This window comes from Hetaerina americana, unplaced genomic scaffold (genome assembly GCF_022747635.1).
Source record: "Hetaerina americana unplaced genomic scaffold, ioHetAmer1.1.p SCAF_5, whole genome shotgun sequence".
Taxonomy (NCBI): domain Eukaryota; kingdom Metazoa; phylum Arthropoda; class Insecta; order Odonata; family Calopterygidae; genus Hetaerina; species Hetaerina americana.
The window spans coordinates 62,665,981-62,681,413 of NW_027287095.1; the positions used below are offsets into that span (position 1 = coordinate 62,665,981).

General features: G+C 38.9%; 2 protein-coding genes across 3 annotated transcripts in view; one reads left to right on the forward strand and one right to left on the reverse strand.

Moving 5' to 3' along the window:
- The window catches only part of mura (ring finger protein murashka), a 44,024-nt gene extending 41,764 nt beyond the window's left edge, over positions 1-2,260 (reverse strand). The window contains exons 1-2 of one of the 2 annotated variants that reach the window (XM_071592939.1): positions 1,892-2,260; positions 1,141-1,297 (exon numbers count right to left, since the gene is read on the reverse strand). In XM_071592939.1, coding sequence (XP_071449040.1) covers positions 1,141-1,271 — 131 coding nt within the window. In that variant the 5' untranslated portion in view covers positions 1,272-1,297; positions 1,892-2,260. The remainder of the gene's footprint in view (positions 1-1,140; positions 1,298-1,891) is intronic. The other variant, XM_071592940.1, reaches the window with a different exon arrangement.
- Positions 2,261-3,096: 836 nt separating this feature from the next.
- On the forward strand, positions 3,097-3,555 carry aqz (aaquetzalli). Its single transcript, XM_071592510.1, has one exon. The coding sequence runs from the start codon at positions 3,097-3,099 to the stop codon at positions 3,553-3,555; it is 459 nt and encodes a 152-aa protein (XP_071448611.1).
- Positions 3,556-15,433: the final 11,878 nt, after the last annotated feature.

The window sequence follows — 15,433 nt, forward strand, 5'->3', positions numbered from 1 at the left end:
TATCCACTCCTGATGGGGAACCATAAGGGAACTTAGTTTACACGATAGGGCCAAATGCAGATGCATTTGCATGAGAATGAGATCCAAATGCATCCTCATTTAGATCTCAGAATGACTAGCATATTAATTTGGTATCACTTTAAACAGGTTTACACCCAAACAACAACGCACCATTAATGAATGAATGCTACAACAATATATTAACGCTAAATTTTAATGGGAAAACATGAAATGCATCACAATGATGACTATGAAAATCTCAAAGAAGTGAGCAGAATGTGAGATATTCTATTTTCCTTTTTTTAAGAAGATACATTTTTAGTAAAATATAATTATACCCAGTTGGATTTCTCATACAGATAACTTCCACTCTCATCCAAATGCCAAATAACGGATGTTGACTAATTATATTGGCTAAATTTTTTTGTACATCCGTTTTAATTCCAAAAATAAATTATTTTGCAACTACAACTTTGCACTGCCGCACAAAAATTTCCAAAATATTATCACAAAAACGATATACAATTCTTCATCTAACCTGAAACCCAATAAAACATGCAATATCTAGTTATATTCTTATAAAGAGTTTTGAGTCAAAGTTTACATTAATACTTCAAATATCCCACATTTTATGGTAATTAGTCATGCCAATAAACTACGATCATCCAAGAAATTAAGAAAACAACAAGCACAAAAATTAGGAAATAATTACATGCTGGAAAAATAAATAAAACTTATAAAATAAATCTATCACTTGCACGTATAATAAATTAAATGATAATAAAATGCTGTCATGGGCCACTCTCCACTTGGGAGTTTGCAATCAATACTGCATCTGTTTCTTGTGGGTAATTAGAAAATGCATTGATGAGACAAGTTTCCATGGTCTTTCAAAGCATCAAAAACATAAGTACGGCGTCTAACAGAAGAAAAGAAATCTCCTTACGAGCCTAATTAGATTTTTTAAATATTACCATCAAAGGCACCTAATTCAACAACGGCCGCATCAGTGTTGTTTAAAATGAAAGTTGCATGAATACTGTACTTTTTCAAGTATCCAATATGCCATGACGAAAATTCCTATAAATAGCCCAAAACCATCAACAATATATCTGAACAAATTTGTAGAATCATACTTACCTGTAGGTGTTAATATTTTCATTATTCACCAACTCCTCTGTACGTATTATGGGCATTATCCATTGCAAATGGAAAATGGGCCTACAGCTTATAGGATTGCTTATAAAGTGCCAGGTATAAGATGAAGTCATCCTGGTAGATCCTTGTTGTTAATTTTCTGTGATCAGAACAAATACGTCTTCAAAGCAGACCATCAAAATGAGAGGCTTGTAATAAGATATATCTACTCCATATTCTAACAAAGGACATTGATCTGCGTAATTGCCCAACAATTGATAACGTTCATCGTGGAGTAATTTTAAGGGTGTATTTTGTATCCTGAGTGCACTATTAATCGAATTGGCCCACCCAACCCTATTTTTCCAAAAATTACAAGCAACCAATGCAAAGAACAACACGTCCTTGCACTGACTGAAGAAGCGTTTAGATACGGAATAACTAGATATGATTTTCTCTAAAATCAACCCAAATTAGAATGGGAAAGGTTTCACTAAATGAAAGGCATTGTTGCTGACAGATTGATCGAAATGTTAAAAGCATGAAAACGCTTCCTCATCAGATATTGCACAATATATGTTCACTATTGTTACGAACATATTTCGATCACGAACTACAAATAGCTTGCTTTTCCCCTAAGGATTACAAATGAAAGCTTAGCAAGCATATTGGGTATGCACGTATTGGCTTTTGCAGGCAAGGTTTGGAATTTTAATTATTGTGCGCTAATTTACACAATTAATGATATACCAACCTTATGAACCAAGCAAATGCGATATGTGTTTCAGTCTTGCTGCCACTTATCTTCCAATCGGGTGCAGTAGTCAAGAAACATCAACATTTGCAGGCATCTTTCAATGCCATAGAAAGCAACACTAACTAGCTACCAAGCAACGATATACGATACGTATTCGCTCTGACATTAGATGCTTGCGACACCTTATTCACTTTCCACACCCAGCAGTACTGACGTCGAATAGTTCGTGCACGTAAGATTTCGTCTATTTGATTCTCCTTCCCTACTATCACAACGCCCATTACTTACTTAATGCTACCAATAAAATTTTCTCAGCGATCCCCCCAAAGTAGGAGATACAGTAGCGGACGAACGTGCACCATCTTGTCAACCATCGCACAGCATTTAATAAACCATGAAAATTCTGTGATAACACAGATCACTTAAAAATATAATTTTTGATAAATAAGCTTAAATATTTTATTCTAAAAATTAATTTTCAATAAAATCTATAAATCATAAATTTAAGTGGAAAGTTATAAATGACGGAGACGGGCATAGGCGGAACTATCCGAAGTTACCCGGCAAGCTATTGGTCTGGGAAGTCACGTGACGTACAACTTGCGTCCTCATTGGTCGTTTGCACCGATGTTATCTGATTTCTCGCAAGCTTTCTTTGTGCGTAGTTGTTGTGATTGTGATGTAGCAGAAGGGAGAGGTTTGGAGGCACCTGTATTGTCTGGATTGATTGGATATATTGTAAATATTGATGCATCGTGTTGTTTATCAATATTTTAAAGTTTCGTTGTGCCTATTCTGCATATTGATATGATGGAGAGCATCTAGCTGGACTTTAAGCTCCATCCGTTGAAGTCCTTATGTTTTGGTAATTGGGACGCTGACGCCATTTTGTTTATTATCAGCAGCCATATTTTCTTAGGTGCTGTAAACAGTTGCGAATGCTGAGAAATCCCGATTGTGGAGTTCGGGAATATTTGTGGTGCTACGTTTACGGCTCGTGAAGAAATTAATAGGTGAATGTTGGAGAAAACAACTGGAATCATCATCATCATCTGGTCATCACAAGAATAGCAGCTGTTGCGTACGTTGGTATCTTCTCTCGCATGTTTTAAGGCGCATCTTGCGCTTAAATAACTTGTGGTGAATCTAGCTGCTGCAACGGGGCTTATTTTGAAGTCGAAGCCCAGATGACCTAAACCAAAATGGTTGGCGGACCAGTTCTAATCATCTCCCAATGTCATGGACATCAAAACAGAACCCCCAAAGGACAGGCTCGAATCAGGAAAAGCAAAACTTATTTCCCGAGTTTTGTTTCACCCCCTAAGGGCAAACAACGCAATGCTGACCTCCAATGTGTCACTGAGAGGAAGAATATGCAGCCGTCATTGGATGGAACTTTCCTTGGCTTGTCAACATCTCCAAGGCAAGGCTCCCCTAAGTTTCAGCAGAGAGAGAGTCCGTCCAAGGAGGGGAGCCCTAGAGTTTCACCTACGCTTGGAGGATTCTATGCTGGTGCAAAGTTCAGTGATCCACCGTCGCCAGCAGCCCTGCCTAAGCCACCCTCTCATTGGACAACTTGTGCTCACATGCCTCCTGGGAGGTCAGAAAAATGTGTAGACATGTCTAATCGACTGAAATTCTTATTGAAAGTCCATGCCTGACCTGTGTGTAAAGATGTTTCTTTTAAGATATCACACAAGTATTAAGTGTAAAAATGTATTTTAGAATGGTGTTTAACGGGGGACGAACTGAACTTTTTGTAGTTTCCTTTTATGCGAAAAATGTTTCATTTGCTGCACAATGTGTGAGTGGGACAATGTTCAGGAACATTTGGCAGTTCAAAAAAGTACAGCTGCAATTGATGATCTGATATCATTGCGCGATGAAAAGTAACGTAATTGGCACCTTTTGGAAAGCTTGATTGTACTTACCAGAAAAGTTTTTCAAATCATTGTTTTGCTCACGACAACTAAAATCTCTCGTAATCTTTGTATAGCTTCTTTGCAGCAGTAAGTTTACAAAGATTACATCTAGCACTAAGGCAAGTTTGATAAATTTATTAGTTTTTAAGTGTCTAAAGTTTATTCCTTTTGAAATTCGAAATTGATTCAAATTTGGGTGTTTCGTTTCGGCAATATGAATATTAGGATTAAAGATTGGGCGGTTTTAATAGGAATTAGAATTAGTTTAAATGCCATCTTAACGGTGGTAAATGTTAAATTTTTACCAAAACAAATCCGTTTCTTCTTGGATACTAAAAGGCACTGAGTCAAAAATAATATTCATTGTGTGGGGTTTCTTCTGGTGGTTTTAGTATCCATGAAGTGTGTATGATCGTACATTATCTTGCCTCATTTGTGAGTTAGTGTTTCATATAAATCTGGTTGACCTCCGAAAACTGGCAAGTTTTTTTACAAAATCTAGTCAGAGGTCATACTTTTTTACTGTTTAAAGTGTATATATTATATATATATGTAGAGACCTATTTTTTAAATCGACTGTGATGATATTATTCGGTTGTCTGTAAACTTGATGGAGAGTCAAGTCAGGATTGAGGCCAAGATTGTCGTCGCTCTGCCTCCATTGTTGAGTATTATAGCAGTTAATGGTGTACCTCAGGTTGCAACAGTTCCTTCCATGACAAAACAAGGTACAAACACTTGGTAACTGCCTCTCTCGATGTTATTTTGGCTGCTCAAAATTTTTATTTTACTTTTTATGGTGACGTGTCTATCTAGAGTTAGAAATTATCCATTCAAAATATTAGAGATGAGAGAGGCAGATCCAAGATGTGCATTTACTATCTATTTCAAAATATTTAAAGAGGTGAAATATTGGGAAGTCCACTGCTTTGGAAATTGTATGATTTTAAGGTGGAGATGCCTGTACTTGTTGGGCAAAGGGCTGATGAACTGTTAATGTCCGAAGAAAATGAGGGATAATGGACTGGTAGTGGAGGCTGACTGACTTGCCATGTTTGGTCTGTATTGTGATCGTTCACAGAGCATCTGTAAATCATCTCTTCTGCTACAACATTCCACAGGTGTGTCTGTGTTACCTAATGTCCAACACTATGATGGCTTGAAGTGACAGTTTGCAGAACAACTGTTTCCAGAATCAAGTGAAACGCTAACTTTCTGTAAGAGGTTAATTCCAAACCTGCATTCAGAAGCAGCACAGTACAAATTGTTTTAATGGGGCCTCTTGGTGTCTTTTGTAATCGTTTGGAGGATGCCAACCCATTACCTCCAATCGATTTAAATTCAGTGCTATTTTGTACTTGGCACACTTACGATATTGGAAGGACTAATCTGTTGGTAGACAGGGAAAGAAGAAGTCTTCCATTGTACAAATTACATCAGGACAGTAGTTGAAGGTGGTAATAATAAGAAAAGAGTTAATGCCTAGGCATGTAAAACAAAAAATTTTCATTGTCATTATTCATAATCATCTCATGTTCATCATTTAATTTCGTTGTGTCATGTTCCCATTATTATTCAGATGTCATACTTATCAAATTTACATTTTCTTGTGTTAAGGTTATGTTTTTACTCCCCATACCCATTCCTCATTCTGTTCCTTGCACCTTTGTGTCCAAGATCCTAGTAGTTCCTATTTTTCTACTTTATACCTATACCCCTGGGCCCTTTTTAAGGCTCTAACATGGTTTGTTCAGGAATATCTAATCAACAGTTACAGTGTTCAGTGACTATTGCCAACTGTCATTATGTAACCCAAATTGCTTCCTTAACGACCTGAATTCCTACTTGTACCTAATTGAAAACCATCTCATACAATTTTCATCATTTTTGCATATTTGGTATCTAGAATTCATATTTACTTGTCCTTTCAAGGGTTGTGTTTTTTTGTAGAGAAACATATGTTAATTCAAATTTGGTTGTATTTTGATCCCTCCACTATCATGTGGATCTGACGATTTCCTCATCCTTCGAATCCTTAATTGCCTGTCCTCAACTCCCTATATAAATTGGATCATGTTTACCTTTATCTTTTACCCGATTCTGCAAAAAGCCCTTTACCTTGTCACCAATCCCTTTTCCCTCACCATCCCTTGGGTCTTTTCAGGGCCCTCCAAATGTTCTCACAGGGAACATTGCTTATCTAAATGTGGTTGTATTTTGAACCTTTCTATCTTGTGAACCAGCCGACTCCTAATGCGTAATTGCCTAACCTCATCTCAACTCCTTACATAAATTGGATCATGTTTACCTGTATCCTTTACCTAATTCTGCCGAAGCCCATTACCGTTTCACCAATCCCTTACCCCTCCCCATCCCTTGGGTCCTTTTCAGGGCCCTCCAAATGTTCTCGCAAGAACTAAGTGCTTAACCAAATTTGATTGTATTTCAAATCATCCTATCAAACAAACCTGATAACCTCATCCATAATTACCTAACCTCATCATAATTCCTTGCATAAAGTGGATAATGTCTACCTTTTCATCAATCCCTTACCCTTCCCCATCCCTTGGGTCCTTTTCAGGACCCTCCAAATGTTCTCGCAAGAACTAAGTGCTTAACAAAATGTGGTTGTATTTCAAATCATCCTATCATGCGAATCTGATGATCTCCTCATCCTTCATTGCCTAACCTCATCACAATTCCTTGCATAAAGTGGATCATGTTTACCTTTTCATCAATCCTTTCCCTTCCCCATCCCTCGGGTCCTTTTCAGGACCCTCCAAATGTTCTCGCAAGAACTAAATGCTTAACAAAATGTGGTTGTATTTCAAATCATCCTATCATGCGAATCTGATGATCTCCTCATCCTTCATTGCCTAACCTCATCAAAATCCCTTGCATGAAGTGGATCATGTTTATCTTGTAGCCAACCATGCCTCTCCCTAACCCTTGGGTCCTTCTCCGATCTCCTCATAAGTTCTCACAATTAGGTGCTTAACAAAATTGGCTGCACATGTTGGTCACAATTGTCTTGTCACTTCCTCCTTAGTTATCTATCCTTTATTCACTGAAAATACCCACTTGTATTTACCTTTTACCTAATTCTGCAAGAACCTCGTGGCACTTAAAAAAATGTACGAGGTGAAGTGCTTATCAAACGTGGGTGCGTCTGCCAATTCCTAGTGTAGCTCTGGTCAGTTTTTTGGTAGGTGTTACATTATTGTCCGTCAATTTTTCAGAACCTGGTTACTTCCCATTGGTGTATCCTGTATCACTCCTTTTCAGGGTCAGACAGCTGCTTCATCAGACTTGCCGCCATCGACTGGTCCCTTCTAAACAATATGACCATCTCATGTGCCAGTTCTACATTTATATTAGTATCATTTTAGTTGATCAAGATTAATTAAATTTTACCTATTTTTCAGTTCGGCATTCTTAGCGCTGGAAAATTAGAAACTTCTGTTAAAGTTAACAATGGGTAAGTAATTTCAGAAGTTATTTCACTTTATTCTAGAGGTAACCACTACAAATTTTTTTTAACCGACTGAATTTTTCGCCCTGAACATTTTCATGGGATTATCCCTGGTAACATTCTAAAGGAGAATCTGGTTCAGCCAAATGATGATGTTTTAACCGGTTTCTTATGAATTTTCAATTGAAGTAATTTGTGTGCACGTATTAATCGCTAAAACCATGTTCAAGAGCCGCGGCGTGAAAATCTTAATTTGCTTATAGTAAGGCAAGAGATGCAGCCTATTCTAAAACACTTCAACTGGCGAACAAATGATTATATACCTTAAAAGTGCATAATAAGACGTCCTATTTTCATCAAATTATTTGGTCGCACTGCCATAGAGAGGGGGCCAGGTTAGAGGTAGTTTCATGCCAAGGAAGTTTAAGGCTTTTTGTTAAGCGATTCTCTGTAGGTTAATGGACTTCAAATTCGGGTCACTAGGTATTCCGTTATTCGGCAAATGGTGAGCAACGACCTGCTGGATTTGCCATGCCATCAAGTGACCCAATACTGCGGTTTTGCTTTGATTATATAGCTGCCCAGGGCTACAAGTATAAAGCTCCAGATTGCTATATATCCGACTTGGGCGTTAGCTTTAGGTATCCTGAGTTCGTCCTCGAATGTATCTTCTCGATTCTGCCCTCTATTGATCTCCAAGATAGCTAGAGGGCTATTACACAGCATAAACTTGTTGGAGCGACCAGATTTCTCGGGTTAATTCAATGGTTTAAGGAATAATTTGGTATTTACTTGTTAATATCACCGGAATCCCGATCCCACTTTCGTCAATAAAATGACCAGCCTTGCGCCGCTGCGTTACCATGCAAATCCTGATCTTTGCTTTCAATCACTTAAAACGTACATGGGTGACCGATTGGAGAGGAAAACGTTAGCACAAAACGTGCAGGTATTGATTGACCTGATCAAGCATTACAATCATTTGCCCTATATGTATGATGCCAATTTCTTTAAACCATTTTTCTTTTTGTATGATATGAAAGAACACTGAAGTTACTGATACGAGTTATTCGGTTTTTTTCGCTAACATGGGCTTTCAACCGATCTTTCTTCCTTAGAACGAGAAGTCTCCGTGAAAGTTTTGTTGCTAGGGAGCAATCGTGGCAACCATGGACGTGACCCAAGCATCAGCTGACTTTCACTGGCTTCTCGGCAAAGGAGTGGGGGGTGGGGAAGATAAATATTGTTTAAGTCCTTTCGGTGTCCCAATGAGCAAAATTTCGATATGCCAGTTTCTATGATTTTCTGCGTGAATTCTCCGAAAATCGAACAATTACTTCCTTTGAGCACTCCTGTTTTATGATGACAACGTAATTGTTGGAAATTTCTTGACTATATTAACAAGCAACGAATATAAAGTTCATTAATTTAGGCAGATGATGCAGAAATAGGGCAGTTAGTCCTTCCATTATAAATTTTGTTTTCTCTCCACTCCTGAAAAATTCAGCTTCCTTCATTGGTATCATTTTTCACAGGGTTGCCCATGGTAGATACATTTCGTTTTCAGGTGGGTACAATTTCATTTGATCATAATAGTCTACCAAGTTTCTAGTTGGTTGCTTAAATGGGGTTGTGTTAACACTGTTTCTAATGCAGCATCTATCCGGACATGCCAAAAGTTGTCATTAGGACATTTTAGCGTACATATTGTTGACATCGATGGGCTGGTGCAGGTTGTCTGGGTAGTGGTAAAAGAGAAATTAACTCAGTGTGTCGTATAACGGGTAACGACTACGATGTAGGGTCGAGCCACCCGCGTTCCTTATTCGCTCCGCGAGATCATTATTGTGTTAACTTCAAGCATTTGCGATTGCTACCAAACCTCCCACGTGCTCCCTAGAATTTTTATATTGTGCCACTGAGAACTATTTTGATTCGATTGCAACAATCAATTGAAAGGAAAATGTTGATGACCTTTATTTACCGTTTTACACAACATTTAGAACTAATATAAGTTTTGGAAAACCAACTCAATGTAGTGGAAGGAGTGTGCTTGTGGGACCCATAATAATCGCTCCTGGTAGGGTCACTCATGCCAGGTAGGTTGAAGGGAAGGAAATAGACGGAAGGTAGTCCTAGACCTTGCAGTTCCTCAGTAAGGTAGCTGCAAAAGACGACTGACCCCAATGGGGTATCTATTTCTTTGATGTAGTCACATTTAAAAAACTATTATTGAGGAGGACCATGGGAAACAGCTTAAATTATATATTCCAAGAAAAGATGATGTACAAATTCAAGACTAGGTAACTGCAAAGTACAGCCCACAGGACCATGTGTTGCATCAGGTGACACTAGGTTTCTGCGGTTGTCATCTTACAAAATCTAAGTTAAATGGAATTGATAACAAGGGCACAGAAGACGAAAAAATATGCAAAGGCGGGAACCCATAAAATCTGTTTAATTTTTGGATGATCAATCTTAAGTTTGCCAGTCAGATGGAGATTTACACTCATTGATGAGTGAATTACAAAATCTGTGATAAGTATGTGATCAAGATTTGAAGTAAAAAAAACAGGTTATGGCGTTTTCGAGAAGAACCATATCTACATTTAAGCAGTAGTAGTTTTAGCGTAGGCTAGACAGCTAAGGTCATTAGGGGTGGATGGGAAGGGTGAAGAGAAACCTGGCATCGGTATTAGCCAACTATTAACAAAAGGCACCAAGAGGTGTACAGCTTAACGTCCCATCTGACGGATGGTGTACTCAAGGGCTCTCCAAAAAACAACTCAAGCAGGGATCAAGACATCACTGAACAATATCTACCATCTCCAGGCCCCCTCCGTGTGCAGTCAGTATGTTACCCACAACACCATCTCGATTCCCCCTTAACCATTAAAATCTGAGGGTGAAAACTAAGAGAGAAAGGAGCAGTTCACTTGGAAGGTTTTTTTACCAAGATGGTCATAGTATTAGGGGTAGAGGAAGAAAACTTACAATTATGCAAGGAAGTTTTCTCATGGAGGGAATTGATGACAGACATTGAGTAAGGAGGTTAAGAAAGGGCAAGTTAAAACTTTGGTATGGAGTGTGATCTTGTTTGGCTCAGAAGCATGATCATTAAGGCAAGATGAGAGGTACAGATTAAAAGCTTTTGAGATGGTGTGGAAAAGGATGGAAAAAGTAAAATGGATGGATAGGTAATCAAACAAAGGAGTACTAGGTAAGGTGGGGGAGGAGAGAGGATTGTTGGGAGAAATCAAAAGGGGACAGGGAAGATGGATTCAGAATGCTTTGTTTGGTGATTGGATATTGAAGACTGTGATAGAGGGGAGAATGTTAAAAGGAATGGGATAATCATGTTGAATGCAATGAAGAGAGAGAGAATGTAGGTGGAATCGTCAAGGCTCCTCTCCCATGCTAATTACAACCTGTGTAAGTCGCTAAGCTATCAAGAAAATGACCCCTAAGGTTTAACCTTCTCTTTTGCTTTGTGACCATGACATGACTTAGCAACAACATTTTCTATATCAGCCACATAGCTACCATCTTGAGGCATATCTTTGGAATGTCACTAAGAATTTAATCAAATGGCAGCCAGTACCACCATTATGCGTACTGCCTCGTATCAAGTAGATAACAGCATAGAGCTTTTGAGTTGTAACACTTTATCTCTCAGCAGCAAGTTACCTAATTGGTTCCAAAAACATACCAGGGGTATGCTTGGGATCATTCTTATTCAAAGGACTAGAAATCTGACATTTGGCAAATGGTAGTTCCTTGGATAAAAATCCAAAAGTTAAAATTTGAGTTCAAGAATATCAACTATATGCCACCATTATGTAGTCAAGTTGATAGAGCTCAATGTAAACAATATACAATTCAATGAAACCTTGAAGTTCATTAAGAGTTTTAATGAAAAAGGCCATGTTTCCCCTAAAACTCCACTTGTGCAAAGTATTTTAAATTTTCTCTCCACATCACGTCACAACACTGTGCTGGCATAGTAGGAAAGGTTCCCAGATAAAGGTTTGCGTTTGCACCAGATGGTTGGTCATGAATTTGTGGAATCGGAAACCACACTGAGCATTGGAAAGGTGTCCCCTCTCCAGGCACAAAATGAGACTGCGTTTTAAAATTCTTCCCATCACCTTGCACAGGCAGCTGGTGAAAGATATGGGACAGTAGCTGCTCGGGCCATTTTTTTCCTTGACCAGCTCAGGAATTAGAATGACTACAGACTCCTTCCAGGAATTGGGGAAGTCATTCTCCATCCACAGTTGGTCCTCCACCAATGCAGTCTCAGGAGTATTCCTGAGGGAAGCATTGTCGATTTGGTCCAGCCTGAAGAGTTGTCTTGGACATCTAAAAGTGCTGACCTTAATTCCTTATGGGAGAAGAGCATGTTATGCTCGGCTTTTGTTGGTGGATCCTCCCTGAAGTTTGGGCTGATCCTCTCGCTTCTCTCTTTTGCATTTAAAAATGTGGTACCATAATTATCACTTCCACTGGTGTCCGCATACATCTGGGCAACAATCTCACTAATTTCCACACGTGTAATCACTACCCTGCCACCTACAAGTGGAGGTGGGATTCCACGCGAGTGTTTGGACCCAGAAATTTTCTTCACTGTGTTTGACACCTATGACATGGGGGTTCTGGGATAGATGTTGGAGACAAAGTCAATCCAGGAAGCTCCATTGCTCATTGAAACATGGGATGGATGCATTAATAAATTTTCTGGATGACCAAGGTTGCTGTAGCTGCTGCGATGATGGATGATGTCAGCACCTTGATGTCGCTTGAAGGGGCAGAGCTGCCATTGTGATTTGTCCAATTTTCTCGGCAACTGAACCAGTTTTCTGGGTGGTTAAAAACAGGCCTTTCTCCTTTGACTAGAATAAGAGGGTAATGATCACTGCCGCAAGGGATCGCCATGGACAGGCATTTCCCTTTTTGTAGTTGGACTGCTGGAACAATTGTGAGATCTATAACTGAGAACTCTCCATAAGAGCAGGTTCTTTTGCCATTATTAAATAAAAAGGGTTAAAATCTTGGATAATAGCTGATAAAATCCATCCTATCCTGTTGCTCTGGGCCCTAAAGCTTCTCCATAGGGAGTCAAATGTACTAAAATCGCCCAGTACATGAAAGTGCCCAGGTAGCTATCAGAAAAGAGCCTCCAAGTTGAACCTGGTATCCAGTGTACCCTCCAGTAAAGAAAGGATACCAAGAGTTATTTTTCCGGGGGAATTAACATATGGTACCAGCCACAGTTCAGAAAGGTTTGTGAGTTGTACATGGGAGGTGTAAAGAGCTTCACGAAAAGCAACCACCACCCCATCCCACCTTTGGTGTACTGCCCACTGGTGTCGTCCATTCAAAAACAATCCAGCCCCTGAAAAAGCCCTTGTCCACCTATGAAAAATGATTCTCTTGCGGACAAATGCAAGTTGAGTAAAGATCTTATATTAGAATGGCCAGCTCCTCCCTGTGCTAATAAAAATCATTGCTGTACCACTGCATCAGAAAAGCAATTTAAAATTTTTACTAAATTAATAAATGATGGCCCAGAGGTGGCGGGGTATTGTCCTCGTCTGCCAACCCAAAAGGTGGGTTTTCCTCGACCTAGAGCTTAGGTGTTTGTAATTGTATCCATTGTTAATAGTCTAATTGTAGAGACCAAAAAATGCTGTTTTCAGACTAATGCTAAATAAATATAAGTAAAACCGGCAAAACATCAGAGTAGCTCTGCAGTTGGAGATGGTTGAGGCGGCTGGAGTCATCTCTTGATTCTGATTTTCTTCCCATAGAGCCGTGTGAGAGTGACTTTCATCTCCAAGGACTCCTCCGTACAGGAGTTCCTGCATGAAGGACTTGGGGAATGAGAAACCTCAGGTCCTTGGGTGATATTTTTTGCCAAAGATGCGGGCTTGGGTTTTTAGTTTACCGGCTTTGATAAAATAATAGCTTTTGATGTATCCTTCATGGTCTTTGGTTTATGTTTCGGTTTGCATGGATACTTTAGGTTTGTTTATCGGCTCCGTTGATATTTTGCATATGTGCAAGAGAAAGTTGGGGCATTCCTTTCCCCAAACTCTTTTCCCGCTTTGTGGTCTTGAAGTTTGTCTAGTTTTGATTTCCATTTTCTTCTTTTCCTCATGCATTTTATTGCAGTCATGGGATTATTCTAATATAATGTCATCCTTTGCAATTAATGCAGAAGTGCTCAGCATCACAATTGGTCCCGTCATGTTTGGCCTTGCATGAATGTGGACAGGTAGTCTTGCCCATACATCGAAGAGATATGTACCCGAAGCATTGGCCAGTGAAACAGTGCATAGGGTTTGGGATGAATGGATGCGTTTGTACCCCATAATAACCCATCTCTTTCTTAATCTCCTCAATATCGACTTGCAACAGGTTAAAGTATATTATGACAACCTGACTTGGGTTGAGGGTCTTATGAACTTTGATATGCATGGGAATAGTATGTGGGATCTTGCTCGCTATATACGGTCTTTTTCTTTCCCGTTTGATGCTTCAATTAGGAATGTGCCATTGCGCAGCTTGTTGACTGAATTCATAGTGCTTTCGGAGTGGTTGTCTGTTTTGGGGTTAAATCTTCATTGCTGAGGCCCACCAAAAATCCTTCCACCTCTGACTGCCCTATGCAAACCCCCACTGCCTAGGTACTTGCTACCGGAACGAAAAAGGGAAGCTGATTGCCTAGGGGTGACTAGCCCCAGGCCACATGTTTTCTCAAAATCCATAGCCAAAAAGCGGTATCGCTCCCTGGTCCATGGGCAAATGAAACCCAGCTGGGAAGCAGAGAGTTAACCCTCCAGGATTCCCTTCTCTCCCTTATGGGTTTCTAGGCACGGCAAACCCCCGGGTGGATCTCAGGCCAGGATGGTAGGGCTGAACACAGACAGCAGATCCACTAGACTATCTGGATGTATCCCTTGCTCATTAGGGGTTTATTTTTGGAGTTATCTCCCCACCCTTTTAAGTCACCTCTTATGATAAGCAGGGATACTGCCTGAGTTTTCTAAATTCCCTTACCCACAGGGTTAGGTAAAATTAATGCAGTAGTGACTTTTACCCGATGGTTTCATTTACTTATGTACAACTGATGCAGCTTTGATGCAATGTATGTCACTTGAGCGGATAATTTTAGTCATCTAAATTTCCTCTGTAATTTGCTTGCTTTGCAAAATACAAAGAAAACAGGCCATTTTCCCAACTGATAATTAGGATATGTAAAGTAATTTCTCATTTGGTAGTACTTGTTTTATCCATTCTGGCTTTGGACTCTGAGAACAAGACCTTATTTATTTCGAACTTGCCACCTAATATTGAAGTTTTAACTCAGATTTCAAGAGGTAAAGGGTTTTTTTTATACCTCCCAGGTTCCTGAGTGCATTACATTATTCCTTATTCACTGCTGAAAAATTCAAGTAATGTAAATATGAATTTTCTGCACAAAAATTGATCATATCAGCTCAACCTTTTCTATTTAGTGCAATTAAAATATATAATGTAACACAATGAAATTGGAGTGGACATATTAATGAACCCCCAGCTAAGGAAGATTGGAAAGGGTAGGTTTCATATTGACTATTCAAGAGATAGAAGGGAATATACATTGAGTAGGCGAATGACTTAAAAAAGTATGTGATATCTAATGGAATTTTCGCAATGCTTTCTTCCTGTTCTAACTTTATTTCCTAAATTTTAAATAAGGCTAATCTGAAACATCCAATTTTCCCTAGCATATGATGAATTTTGCATTAATTGTGGAATTTGATTAATGTATTCTACTTTTTTATGCTACTTATCTCTATGTTATAGTTAAATACTACACATGTTAAACTAAAATTTTAACAAAATTGTATAACTTTGGGTAAATCTAAATGATTTAAAATGAGTTCATTCATTTGTTTTTTTCAATGAATTAAAAGTGATAAACTAAAAACATTAATACCAAATTCTGCAAATATGCTAAGCACATTTCCACAGGAAACACATTTCTGAAATCTATGAGTAAATTTATCAGTCCTTGCATATTTCTCATACCCACCCTTGTAACTCACCATTAATTTGTAACAAAAATTGTTGATTGACTCCATTTAAGTGGATGAGATT

Coding starts and splice junctions, on each gene's coding strand:
- aqz (XM_071592510.1), top strand. CDS start 3,097: ATGGTTGGCGGACCAGTTCTAATCATCTCCCAATGTCATGGACATCAA.